We start from the raw sequence: 15,408 nt of genomic DNA on the forward strand, positions 1-15,408 counted from the left end.
CGAGGGGGCGGAGGGGGCGGAGGGGGCGGGAACGGGTGGAGGCGGTGGTGCGGATGGAGGAGCGGGCGTTGAGCGTCCGGGAAAAGGGGGCGGTGGGGCATGCGCGGAAGGTTTTCGAGATGCGGGAGGGGGTATCGGGGGTTTTTTGCCAATTGGCGGTGGTTTCGGTTTCGATGCCACCTCTGGGGCGCTATGCGTGGAGGCGATCGACATCGGGCGCAGGTTGCTCTTCAATGCGGCTATGCTGGGTAACGATGCATTGCCTGAAGGCACGGGTGGCGCCGCTCGATGGGTGGTTGGTGGTTTCGGTGCCGAAGGCGCTGGACGAAAGCCCCGAGACGATTCGGGATCTGACAGATATGGCGAATTCTTCTCCGCTCCTGTGTTAATCCCGCCCCCACCCGTTTTCCGTAGCTTCGGGATGCCTCCTGCTAAAATCCCCGCAAGCTGAGGTGGTCCGGATCCTCCACCTCCAGCATCATTCCCGCCATCGCTACTGCTGCGCGCTCGGTTTCCGGGCGGAGGAGGAGCAAGGCCGCTGGGCTTCCTTTGTCCACCAGGTATGACGGGAACAGGCGGTGCCCCAACAGTAGATCCGCCAGAGCTGCCAGCTTTTTGGCCTACGGTCGGAGCACTTCGATCATTCGTAACCGCTTTCTTTAATATCGCGCCTTGCTGGATACTGGAGAGTAGAGCACCCTGGTGGAAGTTAGTCTATAGCTCCACAAGCTTCAAGATCGACTTAACCTACCCGACCAGGTCCCGCTGGAGCTCTTGCGGGTAGTCCGCCAGGTGGAGGTGGAGGAGGACCTGGAGCAGGCGGTGGGCCTGGTGGTGGAGGCGGCGGAGGTGGTGGAGGAGGAGGCATGGTGTTGGAGTGGCTTCAAGTTAGGAAGTTCATGAGAATGGACACCTCTCAGCGGCACTCGTCCGTAAGTTGGGAGAGATGTCAAGGGTCCGAAGAGCAGTCTCTCGTGTCGGGGAATTGGAAGAGTGCCTTGTAGAAGGAGATTGGTTGGATCCAAGTGCGATCTGATGGAAGAAACGCACAATCAGGTCGCCATTACGTTGTGAGACCCGTGGCGCAGGAGCCTCAAGTGTGGCGCAGCAAACTTTCTCAACGTCCTCCGAAGATCTGAATATCAGAAAACACTCCGATGATCATACTATTCACGAATTTTCCTAATCCGAGTTAAGGCGCTGTTGTTATTTGATTATTGCATACAACTAGTATATATTGTTACTTTGGATTTCACAGTCAGACCTCAAGGTCCTAGAAGCCGCCGCAATGGCTCTTTCAAGCCGTGTCCCTGGCTCTCTATCAAGAACCATCTGCCTCCGTTGTCAGTCTCGAATTTTACGACAGCCTTTCCAGTCGCTCGCCTCAGAAGCCTCGAACTCAATTCGGCATGCATCGCGGAGACGGCCAGTCGCATTTAGCCTCTACAGGGCGTATGCGAGCTCGACATCAGCGGCATCGAGTCTGCTGGGCTCGCACGACGCTCCAACGCCGACAGTAAAAGAGCCGAGTCCTCAGGAAACAACCGTCCAACCTGGCTCTTACGCCAAAGTGAACAGCTTGATCGATCAGGCCCAGCAGGCGGGCGAAGCCATCCTTTCTTCATCTCAAGTGCCACCAGAAAATAGCGCCTTGAATGCCTTCAAACTCATCGAGGGGGCTGCTCAATCCCTTACCGGCGACGCCTCTTCCCTCCCCTCCCTCCCCGAGTCCTCCATCTCCCAAGCCGAAGCGCTTTTGACTCTCCACAATACAACTGCCACCCCCCTCCCGCAGTCCCTGTCCGTCCAAGCCGATGTCCTCTCCACCCTTGCGCACCGCCTCATGGTCCACCCCCCCGTCTTCATCTCCTCAGATCTCCTCGCAATCTACACGAACATCCAACGCCTCCTCCACCGCCCCTACACCTTCCCCGAAATCTTCCACCTCTATGCCATTAAACCCGCCCCCACCCCAAACACCAATCCCCTCGAATACACCCCCCAAAACCCCACGGCCCCCGACTCCGCCGTCCCGCAACCCATCTCCGTCGCCGCCCTCAACGCCGCCCTCCCTACAAAAAATCTTGACCTTGCCCTCGACATCATCGCCACCACCTCCGCCGCCCCCGCGCAGCGCCGCGCCAAGCTCCTCAAGAAAGCCCTCCCCCCGGCCGTCGTCATCGGCGCGTTCCCCGCCGTCCTCTTCATCGGCGCCTCGCAGTTCGCCATGACGCAGTCTGTTCTGCCGACGAGCACTGCGCTGACGGTGCTGTTCGGCGGGATGCTAACCTACTTCGGGGCGACGGGGACGCTGGCCTATGTAACGATCACGACGGTGAACGATCATATGGTACGGGTGACGTGGGCGCAGGGGGTGCCATTGTGGGAGCGGTGGGTGCGCGAGGAGGAGAGGGCGGCGGTGGATCGGATCGTGTGTGCGTGGGGTTTCAAGGAGGAGGAGAGGTGGGGGGAGGAGGAGGGGGCGATGTGGGAGGAGTTGAAGGAGTGGGCGGGGAGCAGGGCGATGATTGTGGATCGGACGGAGTTGATGGCGGGAATGCAGTGATTCTCATGATTTAGTCCAGCAATCGGTTGCATTGGAATAGTTCATTGGAATGTAATATATCTCGACCGTCGAGGGTCTGTACAGTACATTATACGGAAGAAATTAAGCATTCGATGGACCTCGACCGGCCGATGATATCCGGCTTGCCCTCCTCTCTTCCTCACAAGCCTCCTCTAGCACCCGCCGCTCATCTGCCGTCAACTCGCTCTTTGCTTTTTGCATTCTCACAAAGCAAATCAACACGACCAACGCGAATCCCGCGCAGGCGACTTCGTACCAGAAGGCGGTTTTATAACCCCTTCGAAGCTCTTCGATAGGCGGAAGGTCTTCTTTTTGGGAGGTGGTGTAGGTCACAATGACATCGGTGAAGCCCAGCATTGTGGCGATGCCGAGTTGGACGAGAGAATTGATGATGGCGCCCGCGAGGCCTTGACGGGCGAGGGGCAACGAAGTGGTAATCTGGAGGGGTTAGAGTTGAGCGAGATATTTGGACAATAAGACATACGAAGATATTCGTGACATTGAAAGTGATGTCGATTGCAATAGTAGCACAAATCATTCTGAGCCATTGTTAGCGGACGCTAGACTCCTGCGAACAGAGAATTGCACTTACGAAGGAAACGTATACGCCCAGTAATTGGCTCCCGGAGGTGCAATGGCGAAGAGGAGAGGTGCAATGATCCAGGCAATCCCAGAAAAAAGTATCAACACTGTCCCAGGGACCATATGCATGATGAAACCACCACCCGTTGCAATAACGCATCCACCAAATGCCATGGGAGTGAACCAAGCGACCAACTGCATTGGTTCGCCGCTCATAATATCAGTCATACTATAAGACTTTGTTAACATACGCCACTTCCAAGAATGCGGTTTCAGACACTTACTATAAAGTCCCATATAACAGGAAGATACCAAACGAGCCATATGAAAAGAAAAGAGCGAGCATTAAAGGCTTCATATACTTGACCGCGAATAGATCTCGGGGTAACAGTGGCATGGCAACCTTTCGTTCCGCAAAGAAAGCTGCGACGAGACAGAGTACTCCGACGATAAGAATCGCATAGATGTACGGCGTGCCCCAGCGTTGCGACGCATGGGAAGACTGAGTGATGGAGAAGACGACGAGGATCAGCCCGATGGAGGTCAGGATGGCGCCGGGCCAGTCCATTTTGATGCCCATCCCTCTTCGTTCCTTGATATCCGACGGGATGGACCAGAGGGAAATGACTACGGTCAGCCCGCTGAGGATCGCGCCAATGAAGAAATACCATCGCCAAGTGGTATATTGACCCGCGACACCTGCATTGGTTCAGTAATGTTCATTTCAATATCGGATGCTAACGTACCTGCAAAAAATATGCCGATAAAGAACCCCAACGGCGCCATGGCGCCATAGATGCTAAAAACGATATTCTTTCGCGGTCCAGGGCGATAGACACTCCCCAGCAACATCAGTCCCGCAGGTAAATACGCTGCCGGCCCCAATCCTTGCATTGCCCGCGCGACGTCCAGCATGATTTCGTTCTGGGCGAAGCCCGCGACGATGGACCAGATCGTGAGCCAGGCCATGCCTGCGACATACAAAGGATAACCTCCCCACATATCCGCCAGCCGCCCAAAGACGAGAAGAAACGACGAAACGACGAGGGAGAACGCGGAGGCGGGCCATGTCTGCGACGCCCGGGGAATATCCAACGCGGTGGTGACGGACGGGACGATGACGGTGAATCCGGAGACGAAATATTCCGTCAGGGCTTGAGACATGGTGATGCTGAAGCAGAAGAGGATCTCCGATAGAAGCGTCTTGAATCTGTCTGGTCTTTGCCGGCCGAGCCGTTCTAGTTCGGACTGAGAATAGAGGGAGCTTTGGGATGGGCTCCGACGCAAAACCTTTTCTTTGTTGGAGACTTCAATATTCTCCCCCTCTGCTTCTCCATTTTGCTGCTGCGGACGTTCAATGGGATCTAACTCGACATCGCGATATTCAGATACTCCGCCGACCTGTGCCGGTGGGGCGGGCATTCTCTGAAGAAAACCCTAAGAAAAATAGAGGGATGAACAATATAAATGAGTATAAGGTTCTAAAAAGATGAGACATTGATATTCCTGATCCCAGGGTCTTTGACAAACAAAAACTCAGAGTTTGCCTCTCCAATGGAGCCTCTATCAGAGAAAATGACGTTCGAGATATGTCTGCCGACATTGACACCATAGATGGATGGGCAAACTGAAGTTGAAATAGACTCATGCGCGCTTTCATAGTCCCACTTCAAGCCCACTTTAGGCCTAGAAATATTCTTTGAAATGCGCCAAAGCGCTCATTTCATGACAATCCAAGGGGAGACTCTTGATAGCACTCGGGAGCGAGCCTTCCGGATCAAAGTCTCGCTCCCGATTTCAAGTCTGGCTCCCGGTTCAAAGTCTTCGGCTGATTGGCCACCACTAACCAAAATGTCCAGACGAATGTATTATGACGACCGCTAAACCATTTCTAGGCTAGCCGTCAGCCAAGGTGATATTTGCTAAGCCGGAGGTGGTTTGGCGGTGCTGGGTATTACGGAACTGTTGAGTGGGCAGATCGTTAGCGCGCTTTTGATAACGCTATTAATGAGCGGCTAGCCACAGCTGGTGAGTTCTTAGGTGATCATTTCAACCATTGGGTGGATCTTATCAAGAAAATGGAGAGAAAACGGGGACGAGATGACACATCTGAAAAATTCTGAAGGGCGAAAAGGTTGTCGGTCGTCTGAGATGACTAAGTAAAGTTTAATGAAACGGCTGACTAAGTAGGATTCTTCGTAAACTTGCCAACCGTGCCAACCTTCGTTGATCAGAACCGACGAGGTTTTTCACCTTTATATAAATCATACTTCAGCGTTATTACCAGCTAGGAGATCCACCACTGTCATCAGTCATGCTATTCAGTATTTATTTCTTGGGGTTTATAAAAGTCGCCAAGTCATATTTCCAAGTTTCCAGGCCACTGTAATCCACCAGAATCTCTCCGGTCCATCGTGCAGCTCAACAGGACGTCAATACTAAGCTCAAGATTCTGGCCTCCAGCTTCCCCAGGTCAAAGGGCACATCAATCATCATGTCGAAGGGCACGTCAATAATCATCACATCTACATTTTTAACCAAGTTGGATACAGATTCGCTCGCATGTCAACATTCCCGGTGATGCTCTCTATGCGTTCACGACTTTATTGACGCCGATCACAGCCCTGCCAGAGACATTTATGCCTGAGTGGCTGCGCTTGTGCATGTGCCTGGCAGATCCATCCCCTAGGATTTAGTTCAGTGCCTCAATTCATTTACAATACACAGTATCGTTTTGATATTCGAAACGCTATCCATATCTATATCTGAGGCAGGAACCCTGATAGGATGAGGAGCCTTCTCTGAATACTGGACCAAGACTGACATACAACAACACCGTCCCGTGAATGCTGGCACCAGTCACAGTCAGTTCAAGCTCTTATCTTGCTCTGAATGCAGTGCAAACAACGGCACGGGATTTGAAGCACTGCACCGTGCCGAAATGAGTCCGAAGCAGCGGATCAAACCCACGCTGCTGTGGTTCCACAGTCAACCAAGGTGCCCTACACAATATACCAATCAAATAGCACCATCCCAGTCCGCTATTGTTCAAAAGGTTTGGGGTCTAGAAGTATCCATGCCATAATCCGATTCTATCAGACACTGACTTTGTCATTCTGGCCAGCAAATGACTCCTATACTGTGCGTGAACCCCTGGATAAGAACAACGATATCGAAGCTTAGGATAAAATGAGTACCATGGTTATGAATATTATCTTGCCAATTTATAGGGAACAATTAGAAAAACTTCCGATGGTGGCGATGCTACACCTAGCGACACACCAGCCTTCCCAGATCATGATGACCTTCTGGATGGCTTGCTCTCCCTCGCGTGTGTGCATCAGATCCCCACTTTGCTCAGCAACCTCATACCTAGATAGGAGACCCCGTCGACGACCTTTACACCGTGCATCGATAGGCTTTGCTCTCACTCATTACATCAAGCAAACACCATTCATTTTAACGGCTGTTGCCATAGGCGGGCCTCGAGATCGCGGTTGACAGCCCTCGAGGGCTTTTCCTTTGCGTTTTGGCGATAATGAGCGCTTCTGCACGATCGTGCACTGCCCGGTCCTGCATCAGTTAATACCTTTCCGATTTCCACCATGGCTTTTCTTGAGAGCATGCCCTATGAAATATTAGTCAAGATCCTCGAGGGTATCACACACGTGTACGATCTTGGGAATCTGGTCCAAACCTCTCGGCTGATGAGCAAGGTCTTTGAGTCGTGTGTTCAGCGGCTGTTTGTGAACAGCTTGAAATCCTCCGATTTATGCCTCAGGATCCAGTATGCGATTTATGTGGTCACCTTATCGGAGGCCAATCTTCCAATTGATCCAGAGATTCTTCACGCGGTGACGAACCAGCTCCCGCCGTCTCGGCCCGGGCCACAAAAGTGGGACACATCTGAGATCATCTATCCTGCAGATATCCTGGCTGCGGTGATCCAGGACGTGCTGAAGTTGTGCACCAATATACATGGGCTCGCTTCCCGATGCCTAGAAGAATTTCTTAGACGATGCAGGGAGATTCGGCCCTCCCAGAGCAACGAAGTCTTTGCCCTTGGTGAAACCTATGAAGAGAGTTGCGAAGCTTTTAATGGTATATGTAAGCGAGCAACACCTTTTCAACCGGGCGAGATGGGGCCTCCAGATTGGTTCGAACTCCAGAGAGTTACCCGAGCTTTATGGCTATTGCAGATGTTGCTCACCAGAAGGCTTCTCTCGTCATCGAAATTGGCATTGAAGATATCCTTCCAAAACTTTCTGCTAGGCCTAAGTGGCAATACCGAGACGGAGCCCTTTAATCGGTTTCGTAGGCGACTCTATGTGAACTATCTACACGATGAGTTTTGAACTATCCATGATTGCCTTCAAGACCTCATGACTCCGAAATCCAGCGAATTCATTGTAGAAGGCCTCATCAGCCGCATGATCGACGCCAACGACCTTCCTAAATATACAATGCGGAAGCTCCCTAAACCCCCCAAGAAATTGAACGCTATCTGTGTTTTAATATCCCTAAGCTGGAGACCGCCAGCGTCGGAAGCAGCTGGTTTCAGAGGAGAATGGCCAATTGCCGTCGATCCCCTTTCTAGAGGTTGTCTTTCGCTCCAACGATTAGGATTTGGTCTTTGGTCTTTGGAAAGAATGGTTGGCTTGGGACTATTCTGCGACAACATTCAATGCCAGTGTACTTTGTATCATGACCCGGAATCCATTTATAACCATTATTGGGTTGTCTGGATGACAGTCTTGCCCCGGAGGCAGTTGTTCGTACCCGAAAACCTTTCAGTGACTGAGTTGTGGAGATATATCAACGGAGAAATCCAGGGACTGACATGGGAAGGTTCTCGGTTTCATTATCTAGACGGCGGGATCCACCAGTACCAATCCATGTCTTCTGAGTACACAGACAAAATGAAGAGCATGTATCGGAACCTGATCAAAAAATTGGTCCCCAAGCCGTGCACGACGCGGCTTGCCGAGGCACACTTTTCGAATTGGCGGAGAGCCATGTTCCTGTGGAGTCGTGGACGCGGTTCCCTATGGCATGGTGTGAAAAGGATAATTATCGTCGACCTGGCCTAGTCTGACATGGCACAAGTACGTCTAGTATTCCCATGATCACCGGCAGGATGGGAACCATGAGACCGCCCGTTCCGGTGGACGCGAATGGCTTTCCGCCTCCCTACCGATCTGTATCTATGCTGATCTGGGGCTTGACTTATATGGGAGCATCGAGCTGAGCTATTACGACACTGATTTCTAGGTCAATCAGGAGACTCATAGGGTATCCTAATGCTAAACTATAACTGGCAGTTGCGCTGACTGTGACTCACAATAAACAGACTGAGTAGCACTGAAAGAGGTAACCGTAGAGCCGATAATTGGTGGGCTCTCAAGAAATAATGCCCTTGCAGTGATCCCCGACTGTATATCGGACCCCTGTTGTGAACTACCTTCGATTTTGGTAAAGATTATCGTTGTTGCACCTGGGAAATGATAGTGGCGGGTGAATGAATTTGCTTAGGCAGCACATATAAACCAGTTAAGCTGATTTATGATTAAGGATGCCACTGCGGTCAATCCAGGGCATAAAGTACTTATCCTGGAGGCAGTACCAGGGTCTGAAATCGGGAGGGAGAACGCTGTGGTCAAGGTTCGACTCTGCGCCCTATACTTGTCTTCTGTCTTCTCTCTCTTTTTTTCCCCGATTACTAGTAAGACCGATGCGAAACCTTACAAGTCGCGAATGTCACGGTCTGTTTCTCAAAGTGTATCCACGCTCCATTGCAACCCAGCCATGAACCATTCGTCACATCTACCACTCCGTGCCCAATCTCAGAAACACGGCTTCAGTCATCCACGTCCCCCAAACCAACCCCCGCCGCCCCGCATTCAATTACTTCCTCTCCAAATACCGCGACATTCGCCTCTTATCCCTTCAGATCAACCCCCGAGTCCTTCGGCTCTAGCCACGAGCGGGGGTCGGGGTTCAGTAAGGAGGACTGGACGGATCGACTGATGAACCCACTAGCGCATTTATATGTGGCAGTGGCTTCGACGGACGAGCAACTGTCAGAGTTCGACAGTGATGGCGATTCACGGGCAGATGTGGAGCTACGGCGACTGATATCGGGACAATGGGTCGGGATGACTGTCTTGATCGGGCCGGTTGCTAAGACAGAAGGGGAGGTGAATACAATGATTCCACCGGATGTGGATTGTGATCCATCGAAGGCAGCACGTCCTTCGACTGTGGACTTCGTCATTAACGGGTGTTTGTCACGCCGGAATGGCGAGGTTGGGGCGTGGCGAAGCGACTGAAGCGAAGAAAAGGGGGAGAGAAGACGTGGACGAAATGCTGCCGAAGCAGATCTAATAACGTCTATGGATGGGGAATATACCTGTAGCCTTGGTATCCGGCATAGAAACACCACTGACACATAAACCCAAGAACGCCCCAGAATAACTTGAACGCTTGACCGACCCATCCATCAATCACTCCTTCCCTCCCCTCTTCTTCACCGCCCTCATCCCCGCAATACACCCATCCCGCCCCACCCGCCTCCCCACCTCCACTACCACCATCCGCGTAAAGTCCCGACTCAACCAATACGAGCTATGCGCCCCCAGCATCGTCAGATACTTAATCTCCAGCGCACCGCCGCCATACCGCAGGAAAAAGTCCACCTGCCCGTTGTCGTTGAGCAGGTACGCCCGCTTCTCCGCGATCTCCTCCCGCGTGAAATTATGCGTTTCGAGCTCAACGGTTGATGGTAAGCGTGTCATATGGCCGGGGTGTGGCATGGTTGGGAGTGGGACGGTGGAGTTCGCCGCACGGGAGAAGAGCCCACCGCGAGAGCTGGGGATCCAGGCGGGTTTGAGCGAGGCAGCGTACGCGGTGTCGACGGCGGCGTTGACCTTGTACGCGACGGGGTCGTAGGGGTTGACGATGTTGTAGACGTTATCGACGGCGAGGCAGCCGTACTGCCCCTCGTGGCCGGCGACGCCGGGCGCGAGGGCGTCGGCGGGGTCGGCGCCAGGTTTGCGGCGGTCGGCGCGGGGGAGGAGGGTCCCACGTTTGAGGAGGAGGAAGAAGCCGATGGGGGATCCAGCGGTGAAGAGGGAGGTGGTGTTGAAGAGGAAGTGGGTGGTGGGGAGGTCGGAGACGGGGGTAGACGGGTCACCGTAGGAGGGGGGAACATGGGTGGGTTGGGTGGAGAGGATGTCGGTAGCCATGACGCTGCCGAGGGAGTGGGCGATGAGGTGGACGCGGCCGTAGAATTGGAAGCCGGGGTTGTTGGCGCACCAGAGGCGGTAGATGCGGTTGGCTTCGGCGATGCAGACGCGGACCATTTTGGGGTTGTGCTCGGGGGACATGTAGTAGGGAATGTCGAGCATGACGTCGGAGACGATGTCGCGGACCGCGGGGAGGGAGTCGGGAGTGATGTCTTTCAGGGTGAATTGGTTGAGTGCCGGATCTTCGTTTTCATCGCGGTATCCGCCGTCTTCGAAGGATAAGCCCAGTCGCCAGTTAACCTACGAATCGTTAGTGTCGAATAGATGCAGAGTATGAATGACAGAACTTACAGGTAAAAGCATAATCCCCCCCATGTCCTCCCGCAAGTTTGTCTTGACAGTATCAATGCCAAGCTCGACATTAATCTCCCGTCTGAAAGCGTTCATCGCATGAGTGAAATGAAAACTCTCCATCCGTTCCGACAACTTCTGCCCAATCCCATGTATGACCAAAATGAGGTCCGTAACCTTGGGTCTTTCAGCTCTTGCTAGAGTCGGGTCAAGCAACTGCCTTTGGGATATCGGAGGGGCATTATGACCTTGTGCAGTCGAGACACCTTCGGCAGCGTGTACGGCTACCGGAGATTTCTTTGGAGGATGTAGCTTATCCCATACTTCTTGATTAAAGCCTCGAAGCACGGGAATTCCGATCTTGTGTCCTTTGCGAATGTAGCTGGCGTACGGTCGCCTCCCATAATATTCCGACGGCTGGAGACTCGGACGAAGAATGTACGCGTCCTTCTCGTTTGCGTAGATAATGCCGGCACTGGCATAGTGCCGTACTCTGCCATCTTTACCGAAGGGGCTAGTTCCAGTGGCCTTGTTGTCTGGCCCATCCGGTCCATTCGAGATATCGATAAGCTCTCCAGCACCCGCAGCAGTTTCCGTCCGTTCTTTCTCGGGGTCAACCGCCTCCCGATCCAGCGGAGTAACGTCTTGCACCACCTCACCTCGCGCAGTCGTCGGCCGACTTTCAGGGACGGTCTTCTTTTCCGGCCAGAGTCTGTGGAGGATCTTCATTTCCCCAAGAGCACCTACTTCCACCGCACTGTTCAACTCGTCCCTCCAGGTCTCCGTCCACGGCTGCATCTGCAGGTATCCCAGCTCCAGCATGTTCGCGACTTCGGACTCTACGGGGAGCATAGTGTCTCTGTAGAACCAGGTCCCGCGGATGACTGCGGCAATGTCCTGTACTGGAGACCAGTATATCGGCTCCATCTGCAGCCGAGGCATTATCACGCTATGCAGTCGAGATACCCCGACCGGGACCGTCGCAGTCGGACTGGATGAGGTGGGCTTTTGAGATGATGGCGAGGTTCCTGCCCTGCGATTCATCAGCATGTCTCGAGGTGGATCGTCGCTCCAATCGTAGCTATCCATCATCGTCAGCGCTGGTTTTCCTGGTTTCGGACCGTCACTTGATTCCGACATCTGATTGATCTTCGTCCTCGAAGGAGCTCGGATGAACGGATTGCCGGTCGTGAGGGTGTTACCGGATGCTGCGGCCAAACCTGATGTCGGTGTCTGGCGAACCGGAAGGCTCTGGGAGTATTCCTCGCCGTTTCCGGTTTCCCGCTCTCGTCCGTCTCTATCCAACGCTTCGGTAACTGTACTGCGTCTCCCTGACCGATTTCTATCCGGGTCCACGCCCGAAACACCTCTTGACTCTTCCCACGACCACCTCTTCCGCTGCACATCCCCGACCTGGCCCATCGCCCTCCCACTCCGTGACCCCGCCCTCGACTCCCCTTCCTCCATATCCTTCGACCTGCTCTTCTCGCTCTGCAGATTCTCCTGATATTTCAGCACCTTCTGCCGGAGGTCTAGCCAGGTTTTCTCCAGCATATGGTTGTCGTATATGGAAAAAGGGCGAGGCGGCTGCTTCGCTGCTGCTGCGGGACCGATCATCTGGGGGGGAAGAGGGGAGAGAGGGTCGTCGATGGCGAGGGGGGAGGTATAGAAGAACCGCGCTTCTACTGTAGGAGCCCGATCCATTACTCGTGCGTTCTCTCGAGCGTACGAGCTACGGACTCGAGCTAGGTCGCCTTGTTCGTCGGGTAAGTTTGCTCGACTCATCTTGAGACGCGACAGTGGTGCTAGAAGAAGGGTTAGTGTACACCGAATGAGATATGGACCGGGATATCTTGTGTAAGCGCATACATCACGATAAGTTCCTGGCGGCAATGGTGTATGGAATGCGTTTGCCTAGGTGTTGATAGCTACCTCGATGTATCTGTCATAACAAGTTCCGCAAGATTGGAAATACTGTCCGTGCGAAACGGCAAGGAAAGTCACCCTGGACACCCCCGAAAGCAGGCCCATGGCAAAGATCGTAAACTTTCAATCAGACCTATACCTGAGTGAATTTATACATATTTGTTACTGACGAATGCCGGCAGCAGGATGTTGGAGTTGAACCAAACATTCAGGCAGAGCATCCGTTGAAACCTGGTGACGTCGACTTTCCGCCTTAAAGCCTCAGGAATCCATTCTTCTTCGATCACAGCAAGCTTCGTGACCTTCGTCAGATGTTTCTGTCATGATTCACACTCACTTCTCACATCCCTCAAAGCTCAAGCTCCAATTCGCTTAAGGAACAATCGACAAGCAACCAGAGCATGCATGAGCTCCATGATTAAGAACTAAAACCTCTCCCAACCTTCCCATCCCCACCACCATCACCACCATGGTCCTCGCCGACCTCTCCCCCCCCGACTCGCTCGGCAACGACACCTACACCTCCACCCCCTCCAACGACCCCCTCACCGGCCCCCTCTTCCACTATGACCCCAACAGCCTCCCCATCGTCTTCCCCGTCCTCGGCCCCCTCCTAGGCTTCACCCACGCCCGCAAACTCGCCCACGTCGACGCCGAACTCACCAAGTTCGCCCAACAGATCGCTCGGCCCCTCACCCCCACCGAGTCCCAGATCCTTGCCTCCGCCACCGCCACCAAAGTCACCTACCCCTCCTGGGTCGAGCCGCCGCTGCTGGCCTTCGCGTTGCGCCGCCACCTCGCGCTCGAGCGGGCGAAGGGGGAGTTCAGTCTGGTGTTCATGAACGCGAAGGTGGAGCAATGTACGCCGGCAAAGTTCGGGATGCGGGAGACGCCGTTGTTGCGGGCGCTGTTCGCGAGCGCACGGGTGGCGCCGACGACGTTCGCGTGGTTGGTGGGGGCGCGGTTTATTGCGTCGACGATGCATGTGTCGGCGTTTGCGCAGACGGTGTTGAATAATACGGAGTTGGACGGGTTAAGGAAGGCGCTGCGGAGGGCGCAGGGGGAGATGCGGGGGGGTCAGGGGCAGGGGGAGCGGAGTCAGGGGGTATTTGGCGGGAGGATGGCGGGCGGTGATGCGCCACGACGGACGGCGGGCGACGAGGGCGGCTCGACAGCGGGATGGGGCGATGCAGCTCCTCCGCGCGACGATCCGAGACCGGGCGATGAGGTGTATAACGCGAAGAACGACACGGCGTGGGGGATGGGTTCGTCTAGCAACGACGTCGACGATGCGTCGCCGACCGCCGGAGCGCCGCCGGAGTCGTCGTGGGAGCGGATCCGGCGGGAGACGCAGGCGGAGCAGCAGGGCGGGCGGAGAGGAGGGACGCCGGGGCCGCCGCGGTGGGCACGGAGACCGCAGGGGGGCGAGAATAACGAAAGGAACGGGGATGATGGGGATATGTTTGGCTTTTCGCGGGCGGAGGAGGAGGCGCAGTTGGCGAAGGGGGAGGCACAGCGGGATTTTGACACGCGTATGGAGAGAGAGCGGCAAGGGAAGGATTTTTGAAGAGGATTGCATGAGGTCGTGTATAACATTGTTCGGGTATTATCTCGGAAATGGGCTATAGAATGGGCCTTAGGGGCACGTTCTCTGTACTATCTCCGTACATATGGGTTGAAATAGAGGCCTAGCCATGTGTGACTTTGTTGACCGTGCCATCGTCGGCGACGTGGATGTTCAGCCTATTGTATTCGCGTTAGTTATGCTTAACGTTTTGGAGGCCTGGGAGATGGATACCTGTCAGGTTTGTGGTCCATGGTCATCATATCCCCCTCCTTGACGACCCGGTGCTCGGAAGGGAGGTCTTTCTTTGCGAAGAACTGTCCCTCACATCAGTATCAGCACGTCGAAGCAGTATGTCATCGACGCAGGATCATGGGGACAACATACAATCTCGTTCGACTCCTCCCCGATCTTCTTCCCCATGAGTTTATGGTTCCATTCCTCGGTCTTGTCCTTGGACGAGGTGGTGAGGCCTGGGACGACGAGTGGCATCGTGGAATAGGAGGATGCAGGTAGTAGTACGAGTGGGCTGGTTGCTGGCGATGATCTGATCAGAGAAGATGGGTTTTGCAAGGCGATTTGGCATGCAAGTACGGCAGAGAGAATAGAGGACGAGCAAGATTGAACGGCGATGATGCGGTTTATATACATCGCAAGTCCACGTATATGCTGCGTACCACTTCATTCACAGCTTTCAGTTGCTGCTGAAGCGGGAGGGATGGTGGTTACGTCACCACCACCATGGCTAGGATCGGTACTGCTACCCGACTGGACTCGCCAGGCTTATTTTGGCCTGGATTGGATTAAGATCAATTCCGGAGCTTCAGCCAATGGACGAGAGTATGATCCTTCTATGTATGGCAGTGTCTGGGTGCTGGAAGACGAAGATCTTGAGAAGGCGTGGTCGATAGCGAGACATCATTACTCATTAGGGATCATATCAAGAGTATCGAAACGAGGGGAGATTCAGTGCTCATACTACGTAGTACAAACTTGCTTACTGTAAGGTAATTAATACGGAGTACATCTGAGATACTCCCTGTGAGGGAAACGTGGTGGCCCAACGGGACTGATCCGATTGTCGCATCATTGTGGCTGAGCATCCCTGAATCCAGAGAACCATATGTATGGAGTATGGATACAGAGTATCTCCG

General features: G+C 53.9%; 8 protein-coding genes across 8 annotated transcripts; 4 read left to right on the forward strand and 4 right to left on the reverse strand.

The window, feature by feature from the left end:
* Window positions 1-33: 33 nt before the first annotated feature.
* Window positions 34-868, reverse strand: P152DRAFT_469595 (uncharacterized protein; the record flags this gene model as incomplete). Its single annotated transcript, XM_033680910.1, has 2 exons — window positions 34-699; window positions 752-868. Coding segments are annotated over 2 exons (783 nt in total), but the record flags the coding sequence as incomplete, so codon positions are not given.
* Window positions 869-1,843: 975 nt separating this feature from the next.
* P152DRAFT_463391 (uncharacterized protein) lies at window positions 1,844-2,566 on the forward strand (the record flags this gene model as incomplete). Its single annotated transcript, XM_033680493.1, has 1 exon — window positions 1,844-2,566. The coding sequence occupies one exon, from the start codon at window positions 1,844-1,846 to the stop codon at window positions 2,564-2,566; it is 723 nt and encodes a 240-aa protein (XP_033538741.1).
* P152DRAFT_504497 (MFS general substrate transporter) lies at window positions 2,456-4,591 on the reverse strand (the record flags this gene model as incomplete). The annotated part of the gene is made up of 6 exons (XM_033682378.1): window positions 2,456-3,025; window positions 3,072-3,126; window positions 3,180-3,398; window positions 3,454-3,868; window positions 3,916-4,417; window positions 4,460-4,591. The coding sequence occupies 6 exons, from the start codon at window positions 4,589-4,591 to the stop codon at window positions 2,669-2,671; spliced, it is 1,680 nt and encodes a 559-aa protein (XP_033538742.1). The 3' UTR covers window positions 2,456-2,668.
* Window positions 4,592-6,774: 2,183 nt separating this feature from the next.
* P152DRAFT_510412 (uncharacterized protein) lies at window positions 6,775-7,475 on the forward strand (the record flags this gene model as incomplete). Its single annotated transcript, XM_033682657.1, has 2 exons — window positions 6,775-7,276; window positions 7,369-7,475. 2 exons carry the CDS (start codon window positions 6,775-6,777, stop codon window positions 7,473-7,475), a joined length of 609 nt encoding a protein of 202 aa, XP_033538743.1.
* Window positions 7,476-8,682: 1,207 nt separating this feature from the next.
* P152DRAFT_8561 (uncharacterized protein) lies at window positions 8,683-9,452 on the forward strand. The gene has a single exon (XM_033683285.1). It carries the CDS (start codon window positions 8,732-8,734, stop codon window positions 9,194-9,196), a length of 465 nt encoding a protein of 154 aa, XP_033538744.1. The 5' UTR covers window positions 8,683-8,731; the 3' UTR covers window positions 9,197-9,452.
* A 176-nt stretch (window positions 9,453-9,628) lies between these two features.
* On the reverse strand, window positions 9,629-12,975 carry P152DRAFT_8611 (DDHD domain-containing protein). The gene is made up of 3 exons (XM_033683289.1): window positions 12,634-12,975; window positions 10,765-12,569; window positions 9,629-10,713 (listed from the first exon to the last, which is right to left on the reverse strand). The coding sequence occupies exons 2-3, from the start codon at window positions 12,547-12,549 to the stop codon at window positions 9,673-9,675; spliced, it is 2,826 nt and encodes a 941-aa protein (XP_033538745.1). The 5' UTR covers window positions 12,550-12,569; window positions 12,634-12,975; the 3' UTR covers window positions 9,629-9,672.
* A 36-nt stretch (window positions 12,976-13,011) lies between these two features.
* Window positions 13,012-14,732, forward strand: P152DRAFT_510414 (uncharacterized protein). The gene has a single exon (XM_033682658.1). It carries the CDS (start codon window positions 13,160-13,162, stop codon window positions 14,255-14,257), a length of 1,098 nt encoding a protein of 365 aa, XP_033538746.1. The 5' UTR covers window positions 13,012-13,159; the 3' UTR covers window positions 14,258-14,732.
* P152DRAFT_453718 (uncharacterized protein) lies at window positions 14,379-15,237 on the reverse strand (the record flags this gene model as incomplete). The annotated part of the gene is made up of 3 exons (XM_033678439.1): window positions 14,642-15,237; window positions 14,489-14,571; window positions 14,379-14,433 (listed from the first exon to the last, which is right to left on the reverse strand). Exons 1-3 carry the CDS (start codon window positions 14,744-14,746, stop codon window positions 14,379-14,381), a joined length of 243 nt encoding a protein of 80 aa, XP_033538747.1. The 5' UTR covers window positions 14,747-15,237.
* Window positions 15,238-15,408: the final 171 nt, after the last annotated feature.

Source organism: Eremomyces bilateralis, assembly GCF_010015585.1.
Source record: "Eremomyces bilateralis CBS 781.70 unplaced genomic scaffold P152scaffold_1, whole genome shotgun sequence".
In the NCBI taxonomy this organism is placed as follows: Eukaryota; Fungi; Ascomycota; class Dothideomycetes; order Eremomycetales; family Eremomycetaceae; genus Eremomyces; species Eremomyces bilateralis.